Raw genomic sequence first — 27,991 nt, 5'->3', positions numbered from 1 at the left:
GAGGCTCAGGAAGCAGAGGGAACCAGAGACAGGGTTAGACTCCTGGCTCCCCCAAACCCTCAGGAGTAAAGGGGACAGTGGGGACGCCTTAGCAGTTACATAGGATGGAGGAATGAGGCCTGCAGGGAGCTGGACCTGGGGACCCGCGGTGGGTTCCAACACACAGATTCCTTGTCTACACGGCCGTCTGCCCAGCTCCCAGAGGGCAGTCGGTTCCCCAGGCCAAGGCTGGGACCTGGGCTTGGCCCCTGGGGCTGGTTCCAGGCTTGAGCCCAGCGGGCTGGGGTCTGCTCACCATCATCTTGTCACTCTTGTTGCTGAAGCAGCCAGTGGAGGACTTCTCCGTGTAGGCATTACGGGTGTTGTACTCCAGCTGGCGGTAGCGGGTGGGCACTTCTGCGTCCAGGCGGTAGGAGAGGTTGTGCAGGACACACATGCAGTTCTCCACGGACTGGGGGACAAGCAGGGCATGTGCCTGAGAAGCTGCCCGGCCTCAGGCTCCAGGCCACTCCCTGCCCTCACTCATGGAGGGGCAAGCACGTCCGGCTGCCCTGGAGGCCCTGAGCACAAGCCCCCACCACAGACCAGAACAGTCGCGTAGGGCTGTGTCCCGGAACCTGGATTGGAATCCAGTCCCATCATTTCCTGCCTGTGGGAGCTGAGGGGCTGGCTCTACTTTTCTGGGCCTCAGGCTCTCCGGCTGTAAAATGGGGCTAAAGTCACCTACTTCTGGACAACGGGAAGATTACACATGAAAGTACCTATCATGGAGCCTAGCACTTAGTAGGACAACAGACAGAGGTGAGTTTCCACAGTTACGGCCAATGTGCCCGTGGTCAGACTGGGCTTCTGAGCACATGCCTTCCGGCCTGGCACACACACCTTCAGGAGCAGCCCTGACGTCTGCAGCTTCAAAAACCATCAAGCCCCTTGTCCCCACCCGTCCCTCTTTTCGTGGCTGGTCCCCAGCCTCCAACACCAAGGTGCCATTCCATGTGTACACGAACAGGAGACACCCCCCCCCCCAGTGCCACGGCAGCTGCTCCCCGAGGCCTGCCATTTCCCTCTAGGGGACCAGCCGGGGGTTTGCCCTGCTAAGGACATTGGGTCCTGCAGGGATCTGCCTCCCAGGGTCTGGGTTCCACAAGGATGGGGGTTCCCTCCAGAGAGGAAAGGCAGGACGCCCACTGGGACCAGGCTGAGCAGCCAGGGGCAGGCGCTCACCTTGTCGTCACAGCGGCTGGCTGCCACGCAGTTCTGGACGTAGGCCATGAGGGCATCGATGAGCCCCGTGTAGTTTCGCATGGTCTGCCGGCCGGCGTCGGCGGAGCTCAGGTTCCTGAGGGAGGGCAGAGAGGGCAGGGGTGAGGGGTGGGGGGGAGAGGAGGATGGGGGGGCCATGCAGGGCACAGCAGGTGGGAAAGAAGGGGCAGAGGGGACCAGTGGAGGTTGGAGGTGTGGGAGGAGGCAGAGGAAAGGAAGGACGAGGGCTAAAGGAATAAGAAATGAGCAATGCGGAAGGACAAAGCATGCAGCCAGGGCGCAGCCCTGACCAGGCCTGGGGGCTGGGGGCGTCTGGCTGGAACTCAGCTCTTTCTTTTCACCTTTCTATCTGCCTGCTGAGTCCAACAGCCATAACTTTATGACTCTCAGTGGCTCCAGTGCAGCTGGCAGCCCAGGCATACGCCTGCCCTCGTGGGCACTTGTGGGACAGGAGCTGGAAGCTCCTGCCTGCCCCAGCTCTCTCTGTGGGAGCCGGGGCTGGGCGCTGGATCTGGGAAAGCAGCCAGGGGCCCCCTCTCCAGGGGAGCTGTGTTCTCCCCACAGCAGCCTGGGCCCCTCTGCCTAGGCAGCCCTGCAGTCCCATAAAGTCCTTAATTAGCCTGGCTTTTCATCTCCCCAGCCTCCCTGTTTCCCGAGGCTGTTGCTGGAGGCAGAGACCCATGCCAACTGCACCCCATCCTGGGGAGGGCTCCCAGAATGTGGGGAAGACAAACCCCTTGGAGCCAGGTGTGACCCCAAAGGGATTTGCCCCACCTCAGGACCTGCACCCCTCCCAGCTTGGAAACCTGTCCTGGAATGAGCACGCAGCCCAAGCCCGCCCCACCCCCAGGGGCTTCGCCACACCCTGGTGAGGAACTCAGGATGCTGGGCAAAGCAGTGCCATCCTCAGCCAGTGACTGTGGGAAAGGGTTTTAGCCCCACAGCCGGGAAATGACTCATTAGCAGCCAATCCATGGACTTTTTGTCTAAAAGCATGCTCTTCAAGACAGTACAAGAAATGCGTGTTTTCGAGGGTGGAAGGTGGGGGGCAGGGGAATGGTTGAACCAGTTTGGATATTTAGATCCAGGTGTCTCCTCTCTTAGATCCCTAAGGAAGTCTGCTTGGTCCTCAGAGGAGGTGGCGGGGTCCCCAATGAGGAGCTTCATCCAGACCCCGGGAATCAGGCCTGTGGAGCTGCTGAGGGTCAGGTGTCCTGACAGGCTTTGCCTTGGCCCCGTCGGGGCCGAGTGGGAGCTGCCTGGGGAAGGGAGGGCCCAGGGCTGGGCGAAAAGACCCCGCACGCCCTCTGCACTCACCTCAGGCAGCCTGTGGCATTGAAGAAGACCTCGGGGTCCACAGTTTCCCGGGCCATGTTTCTGTTGCCTTCACAAGAGCCGGAGAAGGGGATGATGACGCGGTCGGCCAGGACGGGCAAGGCGTCGGCGATGAGCTCCTCCTTCAGCTCGTCGGTGGACGACAGGTTCCAGAGCAGCCCTGGCAGGGGTTGGCACAGTCAACCCCACACATGCCAGGCGCAGCAGGACCCCGGGGCCGAGGGGTCACCCAGCTTGCCCTCGCCAAGGAGTCTACGGAAATGCCGCCTGCCAGCTAGGCCTGGCCTATCAAATCTACTGTCTCGTTGTTTCCGGAGCCCATTTCCCGGGGTCTCAACCAGACTGCAGGTTCTCTGGGGGGCAGGGAGCATCTAGAGCTCTCCACTGAGGTCACAATCACGCACACGGATGGTGATCAGAAAACAGTGACTGATAAGTGGTTTTCAGTATGAATTTTCGTGCTCAAAATCTCCTAACGTCCTCTGTTTTCCACCTGAAAGTCGCTCTAGAAATACCATCACTGTTGCTCGGTCCATGGTGTCGTCTTCCCATCCCATCAAGGGCCCTACTAACTGAGCACTTAGCATGCTTGGTGGACCCGCGGTAGGTGCCCAAGACCAGCTGGACCTTTAGCCCTGCTCTGTCCTCTTCACCTGAAAACCCAGGGTCTGCTGGCGATGGATCCTGCCTGAACACCAGCCCTCCACCGCTTGACCAGTATCCTCCAGAGGACTTTGATCCCTTGTGGACACACACCATGCCCAGGGTCACCATCTGGACACCATGAACCTGGCCACGCCGGTGCCATGGCCGCCTAGTACATTAGTCTGAGGCCAGCTTGGCACCTGAGCCCAGCCCAGCCCGAGGGACTGCCCATACCCTGCCTGGGGCCGCGGCCCCCCTGCCACCGGCTGTCCGTGCCAGGCTCCCTACCGGTCAGCTGTTTCTGGATCTCGGTGCTCCCGCTTCTCCTCAGGAGGCTGACAGCCTCACGGATCCCACCCTGCCTCCGGGTCTCCAGCTTGTTGGTGCTGCTCCGGAAGACCAGGTTCCGCAGGGCCCCTGCTGCGGCCTGCTGCACGTTCTGGTTGGGGCTCCGCAGGAGGTCCACCAGCTTGCAGATGCCCCCCAGATGGTAAACCTGTGGACACAGTCAGGGAGGTGAGGCCCCGCCAACCACTCTCAGGCCAAACAGTCGGCTTTCAGTTCAGAAACATCCAGGCCAAGCCGAACAAATGAGCAGTGTGACCTACACTGACCATAACTGACCAGATGAGGAGCCAAGATGGGGGAGGACTCAGACCCCAACCCCCCACATCCTAGCGGAGACACTCTGGGGGGCACTCCTGCCCTCAAGCCCTACCTACCTCCTCCGGGTGAGGCCCAGATGAGACAAAAAATATAAATACACATGAAGATCTTAAAGCAGGACAGACATAGGGGACCCCCCTCCCCACAGGCCCTTAGCGACGGGGAACGTGTGCAGCCGGTACCTGCTGCTTGGCCGAGTCATCCTGGAAGCAGGTGTGCTGGATGTAATAGGCCCCGATGGCCTGGTACTTCTCATCCTGGGAGCTCAGGTACTGCACAGCCTTGGGGATGGTGAGCCCGCTGCACTCGATGTCTTCACTGCAGATCCTGCCAAATGGGCCATGCGGGTGGATTTTAGGGGCTCAGAGCTCCCCCCTGCACATCCAGGCTGCTGCAGTCTCACCTGCCCTCCAGAGAGCCAGGACAAGGCAGCCCAGGCCCACCTGGAGAACGCCCCTGTAGAACAGCTCCTCCAGAGGAGGAAAAGGCTCACCCCATGGTGAACACTCAGTGACGAGACCCTGGTCATGGGCCAGTATCCAAGCAGGTAAGTTACCTCTGCATTGAGAAAAAAACACTGCCCTATTCTCAAGGGGATGCTCCCCACCCACACTGCCATCTCTCATATTTGTGCCTGGTATTGGGAAAATGGGAAAGAATGTGAGCCTGTACATCCACCTATCCACACTTCCACCATCCATCCACCATCCATGTGTATCCATCATCCATCCACCCATCCATCCATCGAACCATCCATCATCCATCCATCATCCATCCATCCATCCATCCATCCATCCATCCATCCATCCATTTATTCATCCATCCATCCATCCATCCATCCATCCATCCATCCATCCATTTATTCATCCATCCATCCATCCATCCATCCACCCATCCATCCATCGAACCATCCATCATCCATCCATCATCCATCCATCCATCCAACCATCCATCAATCCATCCAACCATCCATCCATCCATCCATCCATCATCCATCCATCCATCCATCCATTTATCCATCCATCCATCATCCATCCATCCATCCATTTATCCATCCATCCATCCATCCATTTATCCATCCATCCATCCATCCATCATCCATCCATCCATCCATTTATCCATCCATCCATCTATCCATCCATTTATCCATCCATCCATCATCCATCCATCCATCCATCCATCATCCATCCATTCATCCATTTATCCATCCATCCATCCATCCATTTATCCATCCATCATCCATCCATCCACCATCCATCCATCCATCCATCATCCATCCATCATCCATCCATCCACCATCCATCCATCCATCCATCATCCATCATCCATCCATCATCCATCCATCCATCCACCATCCATCCGTCCATCCATCCATCTCTCCTTCTCTCCATTCCCAAGTCTAGCTAATTCTTTTTGCACAAAATTCTTGCATCTGTTCCTTCTTTCTGTCCTCAAGGCCACTGCTTTCCTACTGCTCATGACCTCTCTCCTGGAGGCTGCAGTATGAGACCCCCACAACTGGCTCTTCTTCCAGCTCCCCTATCCAACGCCTTGTATCCTTTTATCGGATTAGCAGTCTGAACACCCTGGTCACTGTGTTGTTCCCATGAGGGGCTTTGCCGTGCTGCAGGGTCAAGTTCAAACTGCTTAGACTGATATCCAAGGGCATATGTTAGGTGGAACCATATGAAATGGCTGACAGTCAACCATTTTTGAGCCAAAAGCCCAGAAAAACCATGTTTTAACCTAAATGTCTGGCCCTGCTGTGCTTGACTTCCCAGCCCCTGTGAGGGTCTCTTCTAGCAGGATGGGGCTCACACAGTGTCCCTTTCCCAGGAGGGCACATTCCTTCTCTTTCAGAAAACAGACCGAGACGCCGAAGACCAGAAGTTCTCCAACTCTAGCATGAATCACAGCCCTCTGCAGGGCTCGTGACAACACGCAGTGTTGGGCCCTCCCCTGAGTCAGCAGGTCTGGGTGAGGCCTGAGAACGAGCATGTCTCACATGTTCCCAGGAGGCTGCTGCTGGTCGAGGAATGAACGCACTTTGAGCACCGCTGGCCTAGTGAAGCTTCTCTAATTAGCCTCCCTCTGCTCATGACCTGTGACGCTTCAAAACCTATATATGCAGCACATGTTTTAGTGTTTGGGTTCTCCAGCCCCTTCACACTGGGAATGTCCCCAGGTAAGGACAAGTAAATCCCTGGGGACAGTGACTATGTCTTTCCCAACTCAGGAGCGCCCTCCCTCCAGTGCAGTCAGGCTGCTGGTCTCCTCCCACCCCGACCCCCACCTGAGCCCCACCCGGCCCAGCAGCACTCACTTGGAGCTGGCCCTTGAGTGGCCAAAGGACATGTCCTTGTTGCAGGAGATGGGTGGGACATACACGGGCTCCTGCTTGGAGATGCAGGAGGGCGGGCGCATGGGGCACTTCTTGGTGGCCTTCTGCCCACTGCACGTGCTGTAGAAGCTATAGCGGTTCTGGGTGGTCTTGTGGCCCTTGCTGCCCAGCGTGCCCTTGCGCAGGGTGCCCCGGGGGTCGCAGTACAGGTCCGGCTCGCTGCGGCTGGCCTTGATCTTCTGCATGAAGCAGATGTCACTGCCCGCACCCAGGGTGCTGCAGACGCCCCGGGGGTACTGGCGGCCCCAGTTGTCCATCTGGCTGTAGGAGCTGAAGCGCCGGTGGTCAGCCTCACGCTTGAGGGTCCCATTGTAGATCTGGCCGGAGAGAGGGAGAAAGGCTCAGCAGAGAGTCCTGACCGAGGCCGGAACCTCGGAAGGTTTGGAGCAGACGGCATCTTAGTCACTTTCTGATACATCCTGTTTCAAACGGTAGGTTGTGCCCCGTTATGGATTATGAATCAATTGATCAGACTGGAACCATCGTTTAAAAAAAAACAGACTAGAATAATATCAACTGGAATATAAAATGTCAGCGGTCAGAGTTCCATGCAGGTGGTAAAGATGTGTGGTGTCGGGAAGCAGCGTGTGGGTACCAGGCTGTAAAATGTATTTCTCACTGTGGGGTGCAGTTTGGCCGCACAGATCTGGTCCCACACGGGTGCGTCTGGGAGGGGCGCCCAAGGCTCTGAGAGGAGAGGACCCTTCCCACAGTCATGTGGTGCTGGAAGGGCAGCAACGGGACCTGAGCCCGCATCCCCAAGCCCTCGCCCTGCTGTCCTGGGCCGTTCCCCGACACCAGCGGCTCCAGCACCATGACATGGTGGCCTTCATGGGCCACTGCCCACGGCGTGGGTGACTTCCTGTTCTGGCCAGCAGTTCTCCACTGTCACCTCAGCTGAATGCCTCATCCTGCAAGAAGCAAATGGGAACAGCCCCTAGGGGCCCCTCAAAGGCCAAATGGAGAATCCTCCTGATCCTAGGCTTTCTGCTAGGGGGCCCCTGCACACACGCAGGCAGGCTGCTGCTGCAGGCTGGGGTGCTGGGCCCCTGGGCTTTGTCATCAGGCTTGCAGTAGGGGTGGGGGGGCCTGGGCAGAGGCTCAATCCAACAGGAAAACATACAACAACCAGGCCCCCCAGGGCCCTGTGAGCCCACCTGGGGAGCCAGCCTCCCTGGGAAGAGCCGCAAAGCTGGAGGTGTGGTGGGAACGAGCTGGGAACAGAGCTGTGGGTCTGCCTGCTCTGACTTGTCCTGAGACGAGAGGATCAGCACGGAGCCTGATGAAATGTCTGTACACAGGGGCCAGCTTGGGACTCAGCTCTGCAGCAGCCCGAGCCTGCCTGCCCCACCCAGGGAGCGAGTGCGTGTGTAGCGAGGTCTTTGGGTGGCGGGGCATTGCCTCCACACCAGAGCTAGCCACACAAGGCTGGGGAGGGGCCAGCTGCTGGCCAGGTCCCCTTTCTTCTCTGCAGGGAGAGCCTTAGAGGCAGGAAACGTGGGAGCCATGCTCCAGTGAGAAGTGGCCCCCAGACTCAGAGCCACAAACCATTAGCTTTGGCAACGGGGCTCCCGCCACCTCCACCCACACACCCAGTGGTGCAGGCACAGTTTTCTTCCCCAAACTGGGTCAAACCAACCTCCCTGAAGGGACCTGGGGTGTGGGTGTGGGGAGGCACGAATGAACAGTAACAGGCAGAGGGGAGGGAGCGGGACAGTTTTGTGAGCACTTGGCCATGGAATGTGTGCCTCGCAGATAACACGCAAACTATGCAATTAGGCCTCCCTGCTTTCAGTCGGTTGGACACACCCCCTCGCCTCCATTCTCTCGGGGAGGGAGGTGACGATGGCACCGGGGAGGGAAAGCTGGTTACTCCCAAACAGGACAGTGGCTAAGCCTTAAATGGAAACACAACAAGCAGCTCCCTTGTTCTAGTGAATGACACCCCCAGGTGTCATCTCAGCTGCCTGATGAGGCCTCCAAGCCCTCATCCTGGCTCAAATCCCGGGAAAATGTGATCACGCTGATTGCACCTCTCAGAGGATTTGGACTTTCTGTCCTGTGCTGGGGAAAGGGCAGCGGGCAGCCCTGCCCTTGGGGATGGGGACGAGGACAGTGCTGGCTGCAGCCACGGGGGCAGGTAGAGACGTCCCTGGGGACTGCATTTCCCAGCACCCCATCAGCCACACTCCAGCAGTGTCACCCATTCCTGGGGACCCCACCCGAGCTCTGTGTCTGGGCTGCTGGTGGGTTGTGTTGGCTGGTGGTGGCAGAGGGCAGCTGGGCATGACTTGGTCCCATCATTGTGACTCTGCTGTCACTCCGACCAGTGGGAGCGGAGTGTCCTCTCAGCCAGGCCCTTTCCCCTCCAGGGCTCAGGCGAGCAGGCTGCCGCCAGCCCTCCCTGCACAGATGACTGTGTCCGAGCTGAAGTGCGGGACCGTTCCTCTTTTCCTATCAGGCTGAAATGGCCATGCCATCTTGGGACTGTTGGCACACCTCCCGAGCTCACTGGGCTGAGACTTCTGCAGCAGAGGGAGACGCAGTGGTCAAAACATGGGCTCTGGAGCCAGACTGTGGCTGAGCTCTGGCCGCGTCCCTGGACCAACGAGTGGCCTTGGGTAAGTTACTTAAACCCAATGCGCCTCAGTTTCCTCATCTGTCAAGCCAGAGTAATAACTGTGCCCAGTGTCTAGGGCTGTTGGGAGAACCAGCGAAGCATTTAGGACAGCGCGTGCCGAGTCTGTTCAGTGGGTACATCTGGCCGCCGCCAGGACTGCCTGAGGGTTTTACGTAGCCGAAGCCACACCAGGTGGGCACAGGAGGGGGATGAACCCCGAAGCCAGGGCAGCCCAGTAAAGGAGTCCACACTGGTATTTAGTGCCCCTGCTGGTCGCACCCCACGGCCTCAGAACACCCGGCGTGCGGTCCGTCCAGACAGCACACCCCAGCGAAGCCAGGCTTCCTGGTGGAAGGCAGCGGTGCTTCTTGCTGTGGGCGCGTCGGCAATGGGGGCAGGACGCCTCCACTGTGCAGGAGGCCTCAGGCACCACGCGGTGCTTCGTGCCCCTGGCCCTGGGCCCTACGTGTCAGCGATGCCTCACCGTCGTTGCGACTAGTGAGAATGCCCCCCACTCTTCCAGACACTCCCTTCCAGGTCCTGCGAGCAGCTGCAGCGGGAATGGAATGCACAGGCGGCGTGCACACACGTGTCCACGGCAGGTGGGAGAGCTTTGCTGGCAGTGCCGGTCCCAGGCACCCCCACATTCAGATAGTGATCTGCTGGCAGCACCCTCCCTTTGAATACAAGGACAGGGAGACACACACACACACACACACACACACACGCTTTGTCTGCTTATCTCAAGCTTCCCCGGGAAAGTCCCACCTCAGGGAGGATGATCCACAGTCAGAACATTCCAGAAACCCAACTTCCTGGGAGTGGAGCTGACCCCTCACCCAGAAAGCTGGCTGGGCTGGACAGGGAGGGGGAACGAGGGGCTCTTGGGGGGACAGTCGGACCCCTCTTCCAAGGTAGGCCAGAGGGGCCCTGTCAGCAGCGAGCCCCCCCAGCCAGGCTCTGCTCCCCTCCTCTTCTGCTAATGATGTGGACCTGTGACTCACCCCTCTTTCTGCCCTTCTCCCTTCCTTCTCGGACAAGGGTAGAATTTTCCCCCTCCCCCAGTGAATGCTCCGCAGCCAAACGTCGTCTTCTCTCCCTGCTCCTAAGTCAGGAAGCTCTCAGAGGCCAACTCCTCATTCTGCAGGAAAGGAGACGGCCCTAGAAGGTGACCAGAGCAAAGTACAGCAGCGTAAGCCCAAGGTCCAGGGTCTCAAAGAACAGATACAGTCAGTTCCCCTGCGAGTCCCCCCCCAGCTGTAAGAGCCCAAGGAAATCGGACAGGACAGTGACTAACCACGCAGGAAGAGAGGGTGTCCTTTTGTCTTCCCATCTGAGACTCTCTGACTCCACCCTGTCCCCTCCCACTGCCCAGACTGTGGTCTGGCTCTTGCCACGTCTCCAATGGACAGCTTTCGTGCCTCCCACCAGCCCCACCCAGCCTCAGGGCCCTGGCACCTGCCTGGTGGTGCCAGCTCCTTCACATCCTCAGACAAAGCTTTCATTAGCCCTTGCCTGCTCGAGAGCCTACAGTGTCCCTGCTACCACAAGACCAAGGCACTGGCCGGGCCCCACCCAGCCCTTCTGTCACCTCCCCCCTCCCCACACAGCTTTCATGCATCCCTGTGACATCAGCCACCTCCCGGCCTCCTTCCTGCTTCTGTGCAGACTCTCCAACATCCTGGGGAGTCTCTCCATTCTCTCAAACCCTGCATTTCTCCAGGCCTCTTCTCCACTTGTCAGCTCTATAAAGCCTGCGCGGACCCACTACCCCACCCCAGAGCCGTTCTCTGGGTATCTACGGATGACCTCACCCCCAGCCGCCTGTGGTCTTAGGTGCTCTTCCGTTGCTAATGTCACTCTCTTTCATTGTCCCAAGCTGTCCAGGCGGAGGCCCTTCCCTGTGCCCACAGCAGGGCTGGGCTCACAGCCAATACTCAGTACAAAGGAATCTGTGCTGAGGGTGGAGAGTCAGGCTGCTGACTGGCATGGGCTGCCCTTGCCCTCTGTGGGCACCAGAGAGCCTCTGTCCACTCTGAGCTGCTAGGAAGGCGGGGTGCTGTACATGGGGAGAGCCAGTCAGGGAGGGGGCCCCCATGGGACCAGGCCCACGATACTTCCTTTTACCCCTTGGGCGATGACCGGGGTGATGGCAGCTGGCGGGCCACGTCCAGAGCCTTCCTCCAGCTCTGGCTGAACAGATGGAAGTTGCCTGGCTCCTTGGCGGCCAGGCCTGTGCTGGGCGGGCCAAGATGAAAGGACTGTCTGGGTGCCCAGCTATTAGCCCATTTGAAACCAAGCATCTGCCAGCAAGGTGGGGCTGGCCAAACCGGCTCTCCAGGGGGCGCACCCTGCTCCTCCCTGCCTGGTCACACCCAGGAAAGTGCCCAAGAATCATCTCCAGTGCCCTTCTCAGGAGAGTGAGTGACACAGCATCCCAGGGTCCTCGTGTCTCTGAGGCCTGGGGAGGGCTCTCCTGAGAAGGGACCTGACTGGGAACGCCTTGGGGACAGGTCTCGTTGGCCACTTCCCTCGTATCTGCTGCTCCCCACCCAGCACCTGTGACACGGAGCAACTCGCATCTTCTTGGGATTTGGGTCAGGCCTGGGCACACCTGGCCAGTCACAAGGTGGCAAGGGGCCCTTTGCACACAGCTGGCAGCTCGGCTCCACCCTCTCTCCATGGGTCTGGACAGCACGGTTGTCTCCCAGCAAGGGCTGCCCAGGAGGGAGCTCTCCCCAGGGACGGGGTAGCTGCTTGCGCAGCAGTTTGAGGCAGCGTGGGAGCCACGGGGCCTGAGTCACCAGAGCTGGAGGGACGTGCCAGTCCCTGCCTCCTCCTGGGCACTGCTCCCTCTCTGGCGAGGTTCAGGGGTCCCACCCTGGGCTGGCTCTCCTTTCTTTCCCTAGCATGTGGCTTTGCGTGGAGCATGGAGGACAGAACAGTTCCACCACTCAAAGGCCATGCTGCTCATTGGGCATAGAGGGAGCTCTCTCTCTCTCTCTCTCTCTCTCTCTCTCTCTCTCTCTCTCTCTCCCCCTCTCCCCCCCCTCTCCTTCTCTCTCCCTCTCTCTCTCTCTCCCATATACATACCAACCTATGTGGGACACACATCACTTCACTGCAGGTGGACTCAGGGAAGGAGGGGCTTGGAGCGTATCCTGAGAACACTTTACAGGCTAGTGCTTTACAGTTTGCAAAGAGCTGCCCCCTTTCCATCTTGTTGGAGCCACACAGCACCCTGGCCTCCTGCCTGGCCAATGAGGGGTCCATGCTCTCTGTGAGCACATTAAGCCCAGAGACTTGAGGCTGGGCCGTGGCCACACAGCTAGGACGTGGCAGCCCCTGACCAGGATTCAGGCTCCAGCCACCCCACTTGTCACGTCTGTCCTCCAGCCACTTGGCCACCAAAGTCTGGTGATGGGAATGAAGTCTGAACGGCTAAGAGTCTCTGCAGGGAGGGGTGCCCTGCAGGAAGCACCTGCCTGCCCCCCCCCAGCTTCTCTGGTTCACTGATGGTCCTGACTCCTACAAACCCCTCCCCAGGGATTACAGACATGGGAGGTGCCACCCCTCTGTTGGCTGAGATCACGGGAGGTCTTCGGAGACAAGAGTGGAGCAGCTCAACTGGGGGAGGCCTCTGCTGCCCAAAGCACCTCAGGACAAACCCCACAAGCCCCGCCTTCATCCTCGTGGGGGGCTCCCCACTGAGAGGGGAGCCGCTTCTCTCTGCAGCAGTGTCTCTACATCCTGCTCCCCCACCCATTTGACTTTGTTTTTCAGCTGAGCTTGCTCTCCCTCCAGCAGGAAGGCCTCCACAGAGACAGGCAGGGCCTGGGGGGGGGGGAAGCTGAGCCTCTCCCAGCGGAGGGTGGGGAGAGCGCTCCCACCCACTTGGTGAGCGCTGCTAAACACAGCGACAAAAGGAAAACTCTCAGACCAGAAAGGAGGCACCAGAAGACCCACCCAGGGCTTTGTGGTGATGCCCTCGGAGCATCTGAACTCTCCAGGTGGGAGAGACATCCTGACTCACTCCCCCGGACTGAGCTCTGCCTGGGAGGCACCCCCCACCCATGCACATCTCTGTAGCTTGGCTTCCCTGACATAAGATCGGGCCAGCGACACGAGGGCCACCTACTTACTGGTCTGAGCAGGACAGAAGGAGCAGCTGGGGGATGAGCACTTGGAGAAGGTTCCAAAAGCCACACGAACTCAGGGGATTATTAATGGCGTCGGCGGGGGGGGGAGGTCTTCCACTGAAGATAACTTGCCTGCCACCCCAGAACCCCCCGAGGGCCCATGCCCAAACCCACAGGATGCAGGGGACAGGGGCTGGAGCTGAGCAAGGCTTGGCGGTCACCTGGTCCCACCGCCATTTACAGACGAGGAAACTGAGGCTGGGTCAGGTTGAAGTGAGCTTGTGTTGCAACGTACAGCATTTACTTACATCCTCCCCATTATCTGTTTGAACAACTGTCTAAGGACTTTAGAGACTTGTTGATTGAGTAAATTAGTCCTTGTCACGACCAAAGGGACAAAAAGGCCCCCAACTAAACTCCACTGATTTTCTTCTGAAGCGAAATAAAGAAGTTTACAATTACCCTTGATTCTCCAATCTTCCCTCTAAAGTTTCAGAGGCTCTACTTTCAGTCTGAAGAAGCCTGCTTCCTGGGAGAAGATTGATTCTGTTCTCCATGGCCAGAGGGAACTCTGCCTCCAAACACCTCGTCAGGATGGGAGACCTCGTGCCCCAGGTCCACCCAAGCCATTGGTTTCCCAGCCACAAACTTGGAGCTCTCCACAGCCTGAACGGAAGTGACTGACGGAGACTGTGTATCGACTACGTGAAAGGAAGATGGAGGCTGGCTGTGTGTCAGTGACAGGACTGGGATCCTTCCTGTGGACCACTGGGGGAGAGCCCGCTGCCCACTGTCCTGAGCTGGCAAAGCCCGACGCTGCCACCGGCTACACATTGCCCATGGAGTCCCCCAACACTCGCCCAAACTGCGCCTTCCCCACAAGGCCCACACAGCCAGGATGCTGACAGGTGAGCTTCTGCCTCACTGGGGCAGGAGTAGGGGTGGGCCAGAGTGCGCGCTCAGCCAGAGGGGCGTCATGGGCTCTGTGCCCCCACACACTGGTGGAGGACGTCAGGAGCTGGCAGGGTGCACCTAGTTGCCCTGCTTGGTGACCAGCCAGAAAGGAGGGCCCAGGGCTTTGGTCAGAGCAAGCCCCAGGCCCCCCTCTGCTCAGGGCGCCTTTCACTCCCCATTTCAAGCTCAGCTCCCCCTGAAGCCTGTCCAGTTTCCTCCACCTGGAACCCGCCCTTGGGTACCACTTGCATATATTCGTGGAGACTATGTCCTGTTCCCTGTGCAAGCCCACGGGGACATTCTCTGACTTCTCTCCTCCGAGCAAGAACGCAGGACATGGGATGTCAGGGCTGCAAGGAGCTGGTCTGGGCATCTGTCCAGTCTTGCCGACAATACACTCCTGAGGCCCAGCGGTCACCTCTGCAGTGATGGAGGACCCGTCTCCAGGCCAGTGCTTCCTCCTTCTCTGCACTTTGTCTCTGGTCCCCCGAGATGCCAGAAATGAGCACAAAAGGGAGCTGCTGCCATTCAGCCCCGGACCCACGGCAGGAGCTTCTTACCTGGAAGCAGAGCCCTCATGCACGTAGCTCGTGAAGGGCGCTCGACCCAGGGGACACCCCACACGTAGGCGTTTGCTACCAGGTCCGCCACAGTTTAAATACAGGGAGTGTCTCCAGCCTCTGCAAGGTGTCTGTGAAGACATGCCTGCTGCTGCTGCTGCTTTCTGGGGGGTTGGGGGTGGGGGCCTGGGAGCAGCTGGTCTCTGCTCACTAGCGGCTGTGCCTCTCCCCTCAGGCACATTCTGTCCCTTGGCAAGTATGACTGCTGTCTCTTCTTGTTGGGAGAGAGCCTGGGGCCCTTGTGGGACCCTCCTGTCTCCCAGGGCTGGGTAGGAGTGAGTCACGAGCTGGCACGGGGACACTGAGTTGGCAAACACATCAATCGCTCGCTCCCGGGGCAGGAGGCAGGCCCTCTGGGGAGAAGGAAGGAGGCTGTGTCCACTGTGCTCCCCTCCCATGGACTCTACAAGAACAGACAGAGGCCCAACAGGCAGCCGGCGGCGAGTCTGGAAAGCAGCTGTCACAGCTTGGACCTGGCGCTGGGGAGGTCGGCCAGGGTGTTAAGGTGGATGTGGATCGTTACTGAGCCTCTCTCCTCTTGCAAAGCTAAAGGAAATGAGGTCCTGCGTCTCTCCATCCTGTTGCAAGTGCTAATTAGCTGCTGCTTTCCTGGTGCCCGGAGCTGCTCAGATGAAAGCAGGCACTTCTTCCCCGGAAGTGGAGCACTCAGCCTGAGGGAATGGTCTGCCAGGCCCCTGGGAGCCCACCATGCAGGCCTGGGATACGGGTCTCTGCAGCTGCTCAGAGTCAGCTCTCCAGCCACACAGAAGCACGAAAAGATGTGTTTCTTGGTTTGTAAATAGGAAAACCCTGCAGAGCTGGAGCTGATAGGAAAGGAGACTGCAATCTTCACCCAGAAACTTTCCCTGGAAATCAAACATGTCCACTTGCCTCAGCTTCACCGAGGACAAGCTGTGTGGACGCCGTTTTCAGCTTTGGAATAAAGGGCTGCGCCCTCTCCTGCTCCAGCCCTCTGTTCCCCTCACCCTGGTCTCCGCTGGCCCAGAGAAAGGCATCCAAGGGGTCCGTGGTGAGGATCCCTAGTGGGTCAGACAGCCCCCATTTTTCACCAGAAACGGCTGCAGCTGGAAGGCACTCAGCTTGGGTCCCTCACCTGGGAGAGGAGCGTGGAAGGGGGTGCACAGGGGCCCTGAGCTGGGGTTGCAAATAAAAATACAGGATACCCAGTTATATTTGAATTTCAGAAACACAACAAATAACTTCTTAGAGTAAGTATGTCCCCGTTGTTTTACTTCATCTGGCAACTCTGCTCTGACTCCTGCTAGACCTTAGAGCTGAGTGAATCCAGCCTGAGTCTAGGAAGGAAAGAAAAAGAAAAGGCCAGTCTCCTGGCCCTGAGATGACCCTGGGGACAATTCAATTAAAAGAATACAGGAAGAAAGATTTGGAGCAGTGGCGATGCTTCAGCAGTGACGCCTGCATTCCATCTGTCTGTTGACCTCTGCGCTTCTCCCAGCTGGATGGCAAGTTTAGGGAGGGCAGACAGTGCCTTCATCTGTATCTGCCCAGCTCTGGGTGGGGCCCCGCGCTTTTGTGGGTACAGTGGGAGGAAACGGTCCTGACACCTCTGGGAGGCCTGTGCAGACGAGTGCGCCCTGAGCCAAGCTGGTTGCAGGAGACAGGAGGAAATCCCACCAGTCTGTGCTGTGGTACCACGCCCGGAAATCCCACACACAGGGGTATCTCGCCACCGCTGCCTGGCACCTTTCCCCGCTCTCCTGGTCCCTGGGCCCTGGCACCCTTTCGTTTGCCCCGTCCTCGGCTGCTGTGGGCCTGGGTCCAGTATGAATAACTCCATGCCCTCCTACGTCACCCTCTCTCTGCCAAAGCCACATGTGTGCTCAGCTCCCGCCGTTCCCAGAGTCTCTCCTGAACTGAGAAGACACAAGACGTGCCTCAGCAGCTGCCCTCCATGAGTCATGTCTGAGGTCCCACCAGCGAAGGGGGAGTGAGGAGGGTGGGCCTTCGGGTGTGGGAAAGGAAAGGGTTTTCGCTGGTGGTCAGAAAACAGCGGTGGGAGTGAACGGGGGGTAGTGGGGAGCATTTAGAGCGGGTGAGATTGAGTCAATCACCCGGAAGAAATGCGTGCCATGGGCCAGCTGGGATGTTTACAGTTCCTGGTGAGCAGCTTTCATAACTTGGTTACCAAGTTGGTAACACTTCAGAGGTAATGCAATGTAGTATTGGCCTGTGGGGGAAGCTCACACACCGGCATCACCATTCCCATTTCACAGATGAGAAAACTGATGCCCAGAGGAGCTAAGAGGTTTATCTGGAGTCACAAAGCCAGGACCAAACCTCCTTGTACCATCTGCATTGTCAGCGTGATGGTCCACTATCATGGACTGTGGTCCCATCTTGTGACCTGCCCTCCTCGGGTCTCACCTACCCTTACCCTGCATGACCAAGTCATTTTCTCTGGTGCTGCCTGGTCATCACTCTTTGTGTCAAAGCCCTTCATTCACATCTATGCCTGATCCACCAGCTTACTGGGCTGAGTCAACCATATTCATGTTGCACCAAGGGTATCAATTCACATCAAGAATCAGAAAAAAACACACAGAGGGAAGTAAATTTGCAGGAAAGCCACTTAATTCTTTCCTTTCATCCTAACCTATAATATGCATGAAAGACAAGGTCCCCAAAATTAGCCCCCAAAGTACCTAGGAGGGGAGGAATTGAGCCGACGACCAAAGGAACATCTGACCCATGAACAACCACCCCCCTGCCCAGGACCCCAACCATCAGGGAGACGTCTGTGAGCAGCGTGAACTCAGAGCAAACGCTGCCACAATCCTGGAGCCCCACAAAGACGGCGCCCCAGCCTCCCACAAAAAAGCAGCCCCAACCCCACCTGCACATTTCCTCTAGGGTCTCTCAAGAGTTTCCAAGAACAAAACAGACTCACGTTGAAATCTACAAACATAAATGAAAGCCGTGGAACTGGGGGTCTGGGAGAAACCCCGGCTGTCATCCAGCCCAATAGCCCTGGTTTTAGGGAACAAGAAACGTCCTGCCCTGACCTGGGCATAATATGGAATATCAACCGTCATTGAAAAAAATCATTAATTTAAAAAAGTGCTTTTTCTCAAATGTCTCATTTGAGACAGTCAGACATCTCTAATCAGCTGCATTAAGAGCCAGCGATGACATACTGGCCCAGCAAAGGGACCTGGTCAGAGCTGGGGAGCTCATCTCAGGGGCCCTCCCCTCCCTGCATCACTGCTGTGACCACCAGTGTGGTTTCCTCCACCCTGAACGCAAACCGTCCCCACCTGGTCCCAGGTCTCTGAGTGGAAGCACTGCTTACCGGATAGCCCCACGGGCCACTCCCCGCCTGGGACTTCGAGTAGTAGTTGCTCCTGGCGGTGGTCCCATAGCTGTTGTAACCGTCAGCCAAGCCATCGTACATGGAACCTGAGGGCAGAGGCAGGCGTTAGGACAATGCTCTTCACCCACCCTCCTCGCCTCCTCGCCAGCGTCACTCTACATCCAGGCCCTCCACGCCCCACGGGCGGACAGGCCTGAGCTGGGGAGGGGACGATGGCCATCCGACGCCCTTTACTGCACGTCCTCTGCAGCCAGGGCCAAGGCCAGGGTCCCCACAGGCAGCTGTAGGGGGGCAGCTCGGGGAGTCTTGGCCGACCCCCCCCCGGGGCCCTTATGGCTTCCTGCTCCTGGGGCAGGTTGACACCTCCAGGTCAGGAGCTGGCGTGGAGGGCCTTGGAGCACCCACATTCCATTCCAGGGAATGACCGCTCTGTATTCCACGAGGATACGTCCCACTCAGGGAAGACAGGCAGGCTCTTGACTTGCCAGGTCCACAGTGGCAAGGTCAGAGTGACAGAGCAGTGATAGTGGGTCTCGTTCCAAACCTCAGCCCCAACCCCAGTGACCAGGTAACCTTCCGCCCTTTCCTGCACATGCTGGCTGCTCCAGCCGGTGAAGGGGAGCAGCTATCACCCTCAAAGGCCCCGTGGGGGTTAATGACTGTTTTCTGAGTCCTTGGAGACCCACAAATAAGAGGCACCTGGGGTGCCAGTGTCACTAGGGTCATTCGCAACAAAGTGGCCTTGAGTCACAGAAAGCAGAACTGGATTTGGGTTCCTGGAGGGGCCACCCCCCTCTCCCCTTTGCCAGTTGGCAGAGGGGGCACTAAAGGACAATCCCTACTGTCCTTGAAACATGGTCGACAGTGACAGGCCTCGCTCACACCAGGCCCCTCACTGAGTCTGCCTTCCCTCCGAGGCCACCACCATCCAATCTTCCCCGTCCTTCAAAACCAAGCTCAAGACCTCGTCCCCTCCAGGAAGCCTTCCCTGACCAGCCCTGCCTGGGGCGGTCTTTGCTGCCTCTAAACTCACACTCTCCGCTATCTGCACCCAAATCACACCTGCCTGGTGTCCCTCCCCACACTGGTTGCTGCACGAGGGGCGGCCATGGGGGGGACGTCCGAGCCAAGCTTGCCCCACACACTTGTTAAACGATGGTCTCTGTGAGACCCGTGAGAGCCTCCTCAGGGGATGAGCCCCGCTTCTCCCTAAAGTGATGGTCCGACTCAGCGTCCGAGGCCATCTAGGAGGAAGGGTTTGCTGCTGGACTCACCTAGGACGCTAGCCCTTCCCCCACTTGCCAAGCCTTTGGGTGGGGGGACTAGACTCTCTGAGCTCAGAGTTGGAGGGGCAGCCTTGGAATGTGGCAGGCGTCTCTGCCTGGTGCCACCTGCTCTGTGCAGGGTCACATAGCTCCCAGGACAGGACACTGCCCCTGATCCCCGCCCCCCAATCATGGAGGAGCCACTGGCCATCAGGGCCATCAGCTGTGGCCTCTGGAGCCTACAGGTGTTGAAATGGGTCTTGCTCTGGCATTTGGGCAAGTCACGTGCTCTCCAGGGCCTCAGCTTCCTCCTCCATAAAAAGATGGGATTGGCCTTTATAGACCCCAAAAGCCCCATGCAGCGCCAGCGTCCCATGGGTGAGTGATTTACTGCGACATGCATGATGGTTTTCAGAGGAGCCCTTCGCTAGGATGAAGGTCATTAGAAGGAAGAAGGGCAGACATCAAAGGCTGCAGCACCATCTCCTTGGCTGCCTGCCTCAGGGTCCTCCAGGCCCAGCCCAGCCCTGACTGCCAAAGGTGCTTCCCTCCGAGCCTCTGTCTTACTCCGAGCTCCCTGCTGAGTGCAGGCAGCTCAGGCCACCCTTTCTCCAGACGCTGCCCCTCTGGAAAGGCCGCCTTCCTCAGGAGGAAACCAGAGTCAATCCCATGGGCTCAGACATCCAGGGGAGGGGCGGCAGCCAGCCACAGGTACCCGCAGCCCCTAGGCGGCCGGCAGCCAGGTCTGTCCACCTCCCCTCCAGCCGGCCCACCTCTCCTGTTCCTGCCAGGCTGTGGCAGACCCGACTTTGTTTGGCTCTTGCCCCACGAATAATAATTTCTTGCCAAAGGGCAGGCGTGGGTCAGCCAGCTGCTTTGGGACGGAAAATCTGGAGTGGTGATAGACAAGAGCGGCAGGGAGCCCCAGGAGGTCCCCTGCTGGGACAGGCTCCCACGGGCCTCCGCCCGTCCCCAGAGGGCATCTGTCAGCAGCGATGTCACTCACCCTCTCGGTCACCAGACGAAGCATCTCCTCCCTCCGCACCTCAAACCTGCCGTCTCCCTCTCCCTCTCTTGTCCGTGTACCAGTGGGGAGTTCTCTGCCACGGAGGTGGGGGAGGGAGTGGGGGAAACGAGACCCTCTCGGGAAAGCCCTCTAATTCCCAAAGCCAGTCTCCATGTCCCAGAGGTGACTCTGGGGATGACAGGTGTGGGCTTATCACTCTCGGGTCCTGTTGGGCCTCCAGGTCCTTCCCAGGACGCCCTGAAGCCACCTCCTAAGTTCCGTCTGAAACCGAGGCTCAGACCGCCTGACTCCCACCTGAAGCTGCTTCCTGGTGAGAACGAGCCTGCTGCCATCACCCCAGCTCGCCCTGCTGCTCTGGCAGAAGGTGGCTGTGCTTGGGCCCAAGCTTGCGAGGGAGGGTAGGAGTTCAGAGACATTACACACCCGAAGTCACACCTCGCAGGGGGCCACACAACCAAAGGGATGGGAGCGGGAGGTGAGCTGTTTGTAAGAGAGCTGCTCCCACCCCAGAAGGGATTCTCCCCTCTCCTGACGGGCGTCTGGCTGGTAAGCACTACCCTCTGAACGTCAAGTTCAACAGGCAGGGTACACGGCTTCTCACAGAGAGCAGTGGGGCTCATGGGGCACTTCCACTTCTCCACGTGGTCCCGGAATTCTCTAGTGCTCACGTCCAGGAGCCTTTCCTGATCAAGTCCCCGCTGACCAACTTTCTTCTCAGTGCAAGCATGTAAGTGTGGTCTCCCCTGCTCAGCCCTCCTGGTGAGGGCGCTCTGGTGCCTGGAGGCTCAACGTGGGGCCACGGTCCTGGAACCCAGCCAGGCCCTCGTCCCACCCAGAGGTCCCTGGTGGGTCAGGTAAACCAGGAAGAAAGGAGCTGAGTGGCGCCTAGAACAGCCAAGGCTACTTCCCTGAGGGGGATGCTTGGCCGGGGGAGGTGACCCCAGCACCCAGCTCACCCCGCCCCCAGGTGAGCACCTGTACCCCATGTCTCCAGAAGGTGCACACGCTATGGGCAAAGGACAGCGCTCTCAGGAAAGCTGGCTGCCGCCCGACCTATGCTTCGTCCCCAGGAGTCATCTGCCCCCACCCCGAACCCCAAGGTCAAGGAACAAATGCCTCAGGGAGTATAATGCTTTCCTAATATGCCAGTACCTCCAGCTGCTCTGTGCACACTGCTTGTCTCATTCCTGCCAGTGTTTCAGAAACCTGCCACTCAGAGGACCCCATTCGTCCCGGGACACTGCTTCCCTCTGGGCCTTAGATGCCGGCCTGCGCCTGCATCCTAGGGGCAGCCCGAGCTTTCTCCCCTGCGGAAGTTTTGAAAATGGAGGCAGCTCCTCGGTTAGCACTCATCCTGTGGGGACAGGCTGACCTCTGCAGGGTGACTCATCCTCGTCACCTCTAAGCTTTCAAATAGGTCACACCCACCACACCTGCCACATCTCTCTTCTTCTCAGCCAAACCCTCTCCCTGCATTCAGAACCTTCACACAAACCAGTTCCTCCTGGGGTGACCCCAACCAGAGCTGGGCTCTCAAACCCTGCAGCAGAACCCTCGCTGTCAGCCCTCTGTGTACGTTCTCTGCTCGCCCTGTGCTGACTCAGGGGTTCCCTGCGTCATGCCTCTGTACATGGTATGTGTGTATGTGTACGCACGCATGTGTGCACGTGAGTGCATGTGTGTGCACGTGTGTGCACACCCCTGAACCCTTCTCCCGCAGAGCAGGGCCTGGGTCTCTCCACCCAGGCTGGGAGCTCCCTGAAGCCAGGAGTGCCCACCCCACCCCAACCCCAGGGCCAGACTCTCCCTGGAAAAGGCTCTCAGGCCATCAGCTTGCCCGACCACACAACCACAGGCTGCTGTCAGGGGCAGAGGTCATCTGAAAGCCCTCTCCTGCTGGTCGGGCCTCAGAGGGAAGCTGCTTCACAGGTGTGACCACTGCTGGCTCTGCCTCGCCCAGGCCACCCTCTCTTCTAGCTTCCACATCTGAGTAAAGCCTGTCTGTTCCTCAGCTCAGGGAGCTCAAGAAAGGACGCCTCGCACCTTTCAGCCGGGACGACACCTTTACTTCACCCCCGAAATCTGTGCCATCTGTGGTGCCCAGTAAGCCTAGGCCCAGAGCAAGAGGAATTTCAGGGAGCTAAGAAACAGAACTGGTAGGAGACAGTCCTGAGACAACGTCCTTCTGAGGTGTGCACGAGTGGGCAGGTGTCCACTGGAAGGCCCAGGTGCCTCGGGCCACACATTCTCCCGTTCCCTCTGCCAGGCTGGCTGGGAGCACTGTGGACATGCCTCCCTGTCCCAGGAGCCCCAGGAGGGCAAGGAGGTCAGCACAGCCTCACCAGGCGCCTGCCTGGGGTTCTCCCCTATTTCCAGGCACATGCGCACAACAGAAATGCAGAAACAACTGGGCTGCTTCCGCCTATGTCCTCTCCCTCGCCCGCACACAGGGCTCCGGCTCTGCCACAAGCCTGCCACTCTTCCTGGGGACCTGTGTGTGGCCTCCACTAAACCTAAGGACAGGGCAGAGGCTGGGAGCATCCAGTGGGGAGACAGCTGGCCTGGGGGCAGGGTGGTGGGCGGCGTGGACAAGGTCAGAGCAGGACGCAGCCACCTGGCTGGAGGGCCAGGGTGAAAAATGGTCACCAGCAGTTACTCCACTGGATGTCCGTCTGCATGTGTGAGAGCGCGTGACAGAGCAGTGTGTGCGTGTCACGGGGGGATCCCTACGCTGGGTCTGCGTGTGAGTGAAGGGCATGCTGGGATCACCTGGGAACTCTGAAGCGTCCTGATTCCCACCTGACCCCCATCCTAACTAAGGCAGGCTGTCGGGGACGGACCCAGCCAGTTGCATCTGTTAAAATTCCCAGATGCCTCCAGTGTGAGAAGAGTGATCAGATGGTGTTTGGGGTGGATGAGGGTGTTTCCTATTGTAAGAGACTATGAGCTGTGTGTCTCAAGGGAGGAGCCTGTTTGCAGGACACCTGCAGGCGGTTTGGGGGATGGTTTGCAAGGTCAGGGGTTATACAAGCTATTTCCAAAGTGTTTTACCATCAGCAAGCACTTTGGCGATGATGTAACCCAATGTGTCACAGGTGCAGAAACCCGGAGAGAGGTAGTGACTTGCCCAAGCTCACTCAGTCAGCAACAGACCCAGACTGAGCCCTGCTCTCCTGACACCGGCTGGACTCGGGTCCAGTACAAGCCACAAGGTGGGTATGTGTGCCCGTGTGCATGCGTGTGTACATGCACAGGTGTGGATATGGGTGTGTGTGCGTGTGTGTGGTGTGCCTACAAAGAACGTCACCTGAGGACATCTAGCCGTCTTCCATTTCGTTTGGTTCAAACATCACACACCTTCTGGGGGTCATACCATCACCAAAGTGATTTCCAGGCTTTTAAACCTGGAACAATTGGTTTGCTGATATTTACAATTCTGTGTGTGGTGAGAGGAATTTGTGTTTTCTTGGTTTTTTTAAAAAAAAAACCTTTGCCAATGAGCTTAGCCAAGGAGCAGGATCTAGAAAAATAGCATTTGCTACAAAACATCCTGGAACACCCAGCATTTTTGCATGGGTTGTAACAGGCCAACGGAAATTCTGGCTCAAACCTTAACTTTAAGCCAAGAAACATTGTAAAGAAACAAGAATTGGTTCATTTGAAGTTTAATTTGTGTGTTTTGCTGTGGGAACAAGCTAAGGCACCAATACCCTTTACCATCTCCCAGCTCAGCTTTGGTCCCCAAAACACAGCCACAGACACCTGTTCGCGGTCTGTGGTCCGAGGACAACATTCAAGAAACCAGCCCCCGGGCGGCCGGATGGCTCAGTTGGTTAGAGCGCGAGTTTTCAACAACAAGGTTGCTGGTTCAATTCCCACATGGGATGGTGGGCTGCGCCCCCTGCAACTAAAGATTGAAAATGGCGACTGGACTTGGAGCTGAGCTGTGCCCTCCACAACTAGATTGAAGGACAACTTGGAGCTGATGGGCCCTGGAGAAACACACTGTTCCCCAATATTCTCCAATAAGATTTATAAAAAACAAAAAATGAGTGAGAGAGAGAGAGAGAGAACAGCCCCCCTCCCCCCACTCAGGCACGGTCCAAGGTGAAACAGTCAAACACAAACACGGACACGCTCACGAGGCGTCCCACAGGGAGACCCAAGCCCATGGCCCATGAGGGAACAGACGGGAGAAGGAATGGCCAGCCCACTGTCACCTCAGCCTCTAGCTCTGACCAGGGAGAAATCCAGTTTGGCCATTTTCAATTGGAAATGGTACTTCTGAGAAAAAGGGAGAAGAAAAAGTGAGGCCCAAGGCCGAAGGTAAAAGACACAGCATCTAAGCAGCCGGCGACAAACCAGGTGAATGGGGCTGCCAGCCGCAGTCAGGATTTCCCCAGAATGAGAAGGGACAGGGAAAAAAAGCTGACTGTCAAACTTTATGGGTGGTGTGTATCTCAGTGGAGCGGTGGGGGTGGGGGGCTTGGGGTCGGATCAAATGAGATTTGGGTGAAGATTTAAGAAGGGATTCCTGTGAAGTTACGAAGAACCTGAGTGTGGGAAAGCAGTGCATCTGCCCTTTGCCTGGTCACCAACCCCTGCAGGGACTTCCCAGCCTGGGCAGGACGAGCTATCTAAGCAGCCACACCCCTGCATCCCACACAGTCTGAGGGGACACCTGTGCACATGAAGGCCCTCTGGAAACACAGGAAGCAAATGAGGGGCCAGTTCAGGGAGAGGGTCACATGGGCAGGCAGGCTGATGGCAGCCTCCTTCTGCAGGGTCTCAGACCCCAGACCCCGTTGTTCCCTCCGGTGCTTCCCGGCCAGGAGGGTGTGTTCAGGGAGGGCCTGCCTGGGCAGGGATGGGCCCTGGGCCCCAGGCTCCTTCCACGGGCTCATTCTTCAGCCCTCGTCACTCAGCTCCCCGTGACGGACAAGACAGAAGAGAACCTGGTGGAGAGGGCTCTGAGGGAGAGCCGGTTCCGCCGCCAGGCCCACAGCTGGCCGGTTCCTGTCTGTCCTTCATGGGGTCCAGGAGTGGCGGCCACCCTGCCAAGCTCCTGTGGGGCGTGGCTGGCCTTCTCTGGGGCAGGAGTCCTTCACTAAGGGGCCTGGATGGGACTCAGGGAGAAACAGACCCCATGGGACCTGCTCACCTCTCGTGGAGGAGACCGAAGCAGGATTTGGGTCTGTCTAGCAGGGCGAGAAAATGGCCTGGGGTGTAGGCCTTCCAGAGCCACCACGTCTCTGTCCCAGGAACCCTAGTGGGTACATGGGACGTCAACCAACTCGAGAAGGAGGGAAGGGAGTGAGTGGCCGCAGAGCCAGCAGGGAACACTCGGGTGGTTCTGCTAAAGAGGAGGCGAAATCTGATGAGACCGAGCCAGACAAACCAGAAGCACAGCTCCAGCTGCCCTAACCGCCTCTCCCGGTGATGACGCCTCTGGGGACCTGGCCCCTCTGGGAACCTCACCAGAGCTGAATAGGGGACACACCTATATTGTCAGGATGGAGACCCCGTGTCTGGAGAGGTATGCAGAGCCACCGGAGCCAGCCCTCACCTGGCTGCAGGCACTTGGCCGGTGTCCAGTTAGGTGGGAAGACGTGTTTGGAGCACCGGATGGCTTGAGATTTTTCTGGAGCTGTGAGCCTGGAGCTCAGGCCAGAGATAGAGCAGGAGTGGGAGTGGGTCAGGTGAGTCTTGTTCAGAGAAGAGTGTACATTGTCTTTGGCTGTGACTGGGCTGTGGCCAGGAATGGGGCACTTTGTTGTCTGAAGGCTCCGTCCAAAAAAGGCTAGTAAGCACCTACCAAGGCACCAAATAAAAGAGGAGAAAGGGCCCTGGAGGCTGCATGGCCTTGAGTCTGGCAGAGGAGGAACCAGGAGCCCAGGCCAGGGCAAAGGGCACGCAGAGCCGCAAAGCCTGGGGCCTGGGAGGGCCTCAGCAGGGCTATTGGGGACAGGGGAGAGAAGAGGACAGAAGCCAGCAGTAGGGAGTGTGAGCTGGTGTGTGTGTGTGTGTGGTGGGAGGTGGGCAGGGCTCTGTTCCCTCCTCTCCCTCCCCTGTACCACCCCATCCCTTCCCTCTCCCATGAGGGCCTGGTTAACTGTAATGGTTTGCAGCCTGCAGGGTCTTTATTAGTATTTTACTCAATTTAGCTAAGTAAATACGTAAGCAGGAGGTTCACTAATCTGTGTGATATTACTATCAATCCTTTGTGTGAAAGCTTTTGGTCTAAAAATTCTCCCCAGTCGTCCGTCAGACACTGTGCCTCCCTCCTTGAGTTTCAGGGATCCTGTCCCTTTCTCCCAGCACCCGCCCCAGGGGGGGCACCTTGTGCGGGGGTGGATGGCTGGTCAGGCTGAGGACCCACACTGGACACGTGCCCCATGGGTGGGGGCTGGATTCACAATGTGCCAGCCTCGGTCCCCGCTCCCCTCCAACACACTAGTCCCACCTAAGTGAGGACAGTCCTATGGGAAAGGGAGCTTCTGCGTTAGCTCCTGGGGAAAGAGGGTCCCCAGGGAGCCCACCAGCCCTGGGTGGCCTCTCCCAGGTGTAATGCTCCCAATAACATGCGGCTGAGGCTCCAAGAGCTTGTGGTCCTGGACGCCACCGCCCGCTGAAGGAACAGCCACTCCTGGGAAGCACTCCGAGGGGTGAGGGCGAGCCCTGGGGTCGCCGCCCCTAGAGGACAGGATGTAGGGGTTCCCGAACAGGATCGGAAAGAGAAAGCCGCTGGGGCCCAGGGCCCCACACGAGAACGGCGCTGGAGAGAGCTCCTGGCCGTGTCCGAGGAGGCGCTCTGGCGCTCACCGGTGCGCACTGACTCCTGGAACTGGTCACCGGGTCCGGGCAATGGCACTGTCCGCTTGGGACTGCCTCGGCCGGCAGTCCTTCGCTCCACTGCAGCCGGGATGTGCGCGCTCCGCGGCTCCCACCCCAACCCCTCAGGGGCGCGCACGGTCCCGCGCGCGTCCCGAGACTTTACCTCGATTGGAGTGGCTCAGGGTAGACGACTGCGACGACTTGGGCTTCTGCCGTTTCACCGTCATCATCACCTGCTCCTGCACGCGCTGCCGCCCCGACGTGCCCGTCTTCATCTTCTGGTCGGAAGGCAGCGCCAGCGTCGAGTTGTCCTGGTCCTGGAAGCATTCATAGGCCAGGGCAGTCTTGAGTGGTGAGTGGTTCATGGTGGCAGACAGCGCTGGGGCCTGGACGGCGGAGGTGGCGAGGTGCGGAGGGCAGCGGAGGGCTCTTCTCGCTCAGGGGCTCCCTGTGGCCATAGAGTGAGTGTTGGCGAGGGTTCCGGGCTGCTCCTGGCGCTTCCGCCCTGGCTCGTCCCTCTCCTGGCACTGGCGAGGCCCGCCCTCCGTCAGACTGGATATACGGCCCCTGCCTGCACCACCCACTCCACCTGGTTGTAGCTGCAGCAGCCCAGCAGGAGCTCCTGGGGGCAGGGCTGCGTCCTGAGTGTGGGACTGCTGTCTCTGCCTTTCTCTCCTTCCCGCCCCCCTATGCAGGAGGTGAGGCACCTGACACGCCCCTCTGTCCTGTTCCTGCCGCTCATGGAGAAAGTATGTGCTCAGCTCAGGAACCCAGGGACACATCCTTCTAGGAAGGAGTCTTTCTGACTTGGTCCGCAGGACAGCCAGATGCCCACCTCCCTCTGTCCTGAGACCATGGCCAAGACCACCC

General features: G+C 58.4%; 1 protein-coding gene and 1 long non-coding RNA gene across 2 annotated transcripts in view; one reads left to right on the top strand and one right to left on the bottom strand.

The window, feature by feature from the left end:
* PKP1 (plakophilin 1) overlaps positions 1-27,757 on the bottom strand; it is a 32,975-nt gene extending 5,218 nt beyond the window's left edge. The window contains exons 1-8 of the mRNA XM_019750808.2: positions 27,285-27,757; positions 17,975-18,081; positions 6,233-6,627; positions 4,092-4,236; positions 3,532-3,739; positions 2,581-2,758; positions 1,225-1,339; positions 296-451 (exon numbers count right to left, since the gene is read on the bottom strand). Of these exons, the coding sequence (XP_019606367.2) occupies positions 296-451; positions 1,225-1,339; positions 2,581-2,758; positions 3,532-3,739; positions 4,092-4,236; positions 6,233-6,627; positions 17,975-18,081; positions 27,285-27,486 (1,506 nt within the window). The 5' untranslated portion in view covers positions 27,487-27,757. The remainder of the gene's footprint in view (positions 1-295; positions 452-1,224; positions 1,340-2,580; positions 2,759-3,531; positions 3,740-4,091; positions 4,237-6,232; positions 6,628-17,974; positions 18,082-27,284) is intronic.
* On the top strand, positions 5,400-16,636 carry LOC109457717 (uncharacterized). Its single transcript, XR_012490982.1, has 4 exons — positions 5,400-6,094; positions 6,626-6,741; positions 8,772-8,931; positions 13,560-16,636. It is a non-coding gene; the product is annotated as an uncharacterized LOC109457717 (long non-coding RNA).
* Positions 27,758-27,991: the final 234 nt, after the last annotated feature.

Source organism: Rhinolophus sinicus, linkage group LG12, assembly GCF_036562045.2.
Source record: "Rhinolophus sinicus isolate RSC01 linkage group LG12, ASM3656204v1, whole genome shotgun sequence".
Lineage (NCBI taxonomy): Eukaryota > Metazoa > Chordata > Mammalia > Chiroptera > Rhinolophidae > Rhinolophus > Rhinolophus sinicus.
This window is presented reverse-complemented; position numbering and strand designations above follow the sequence as displayed.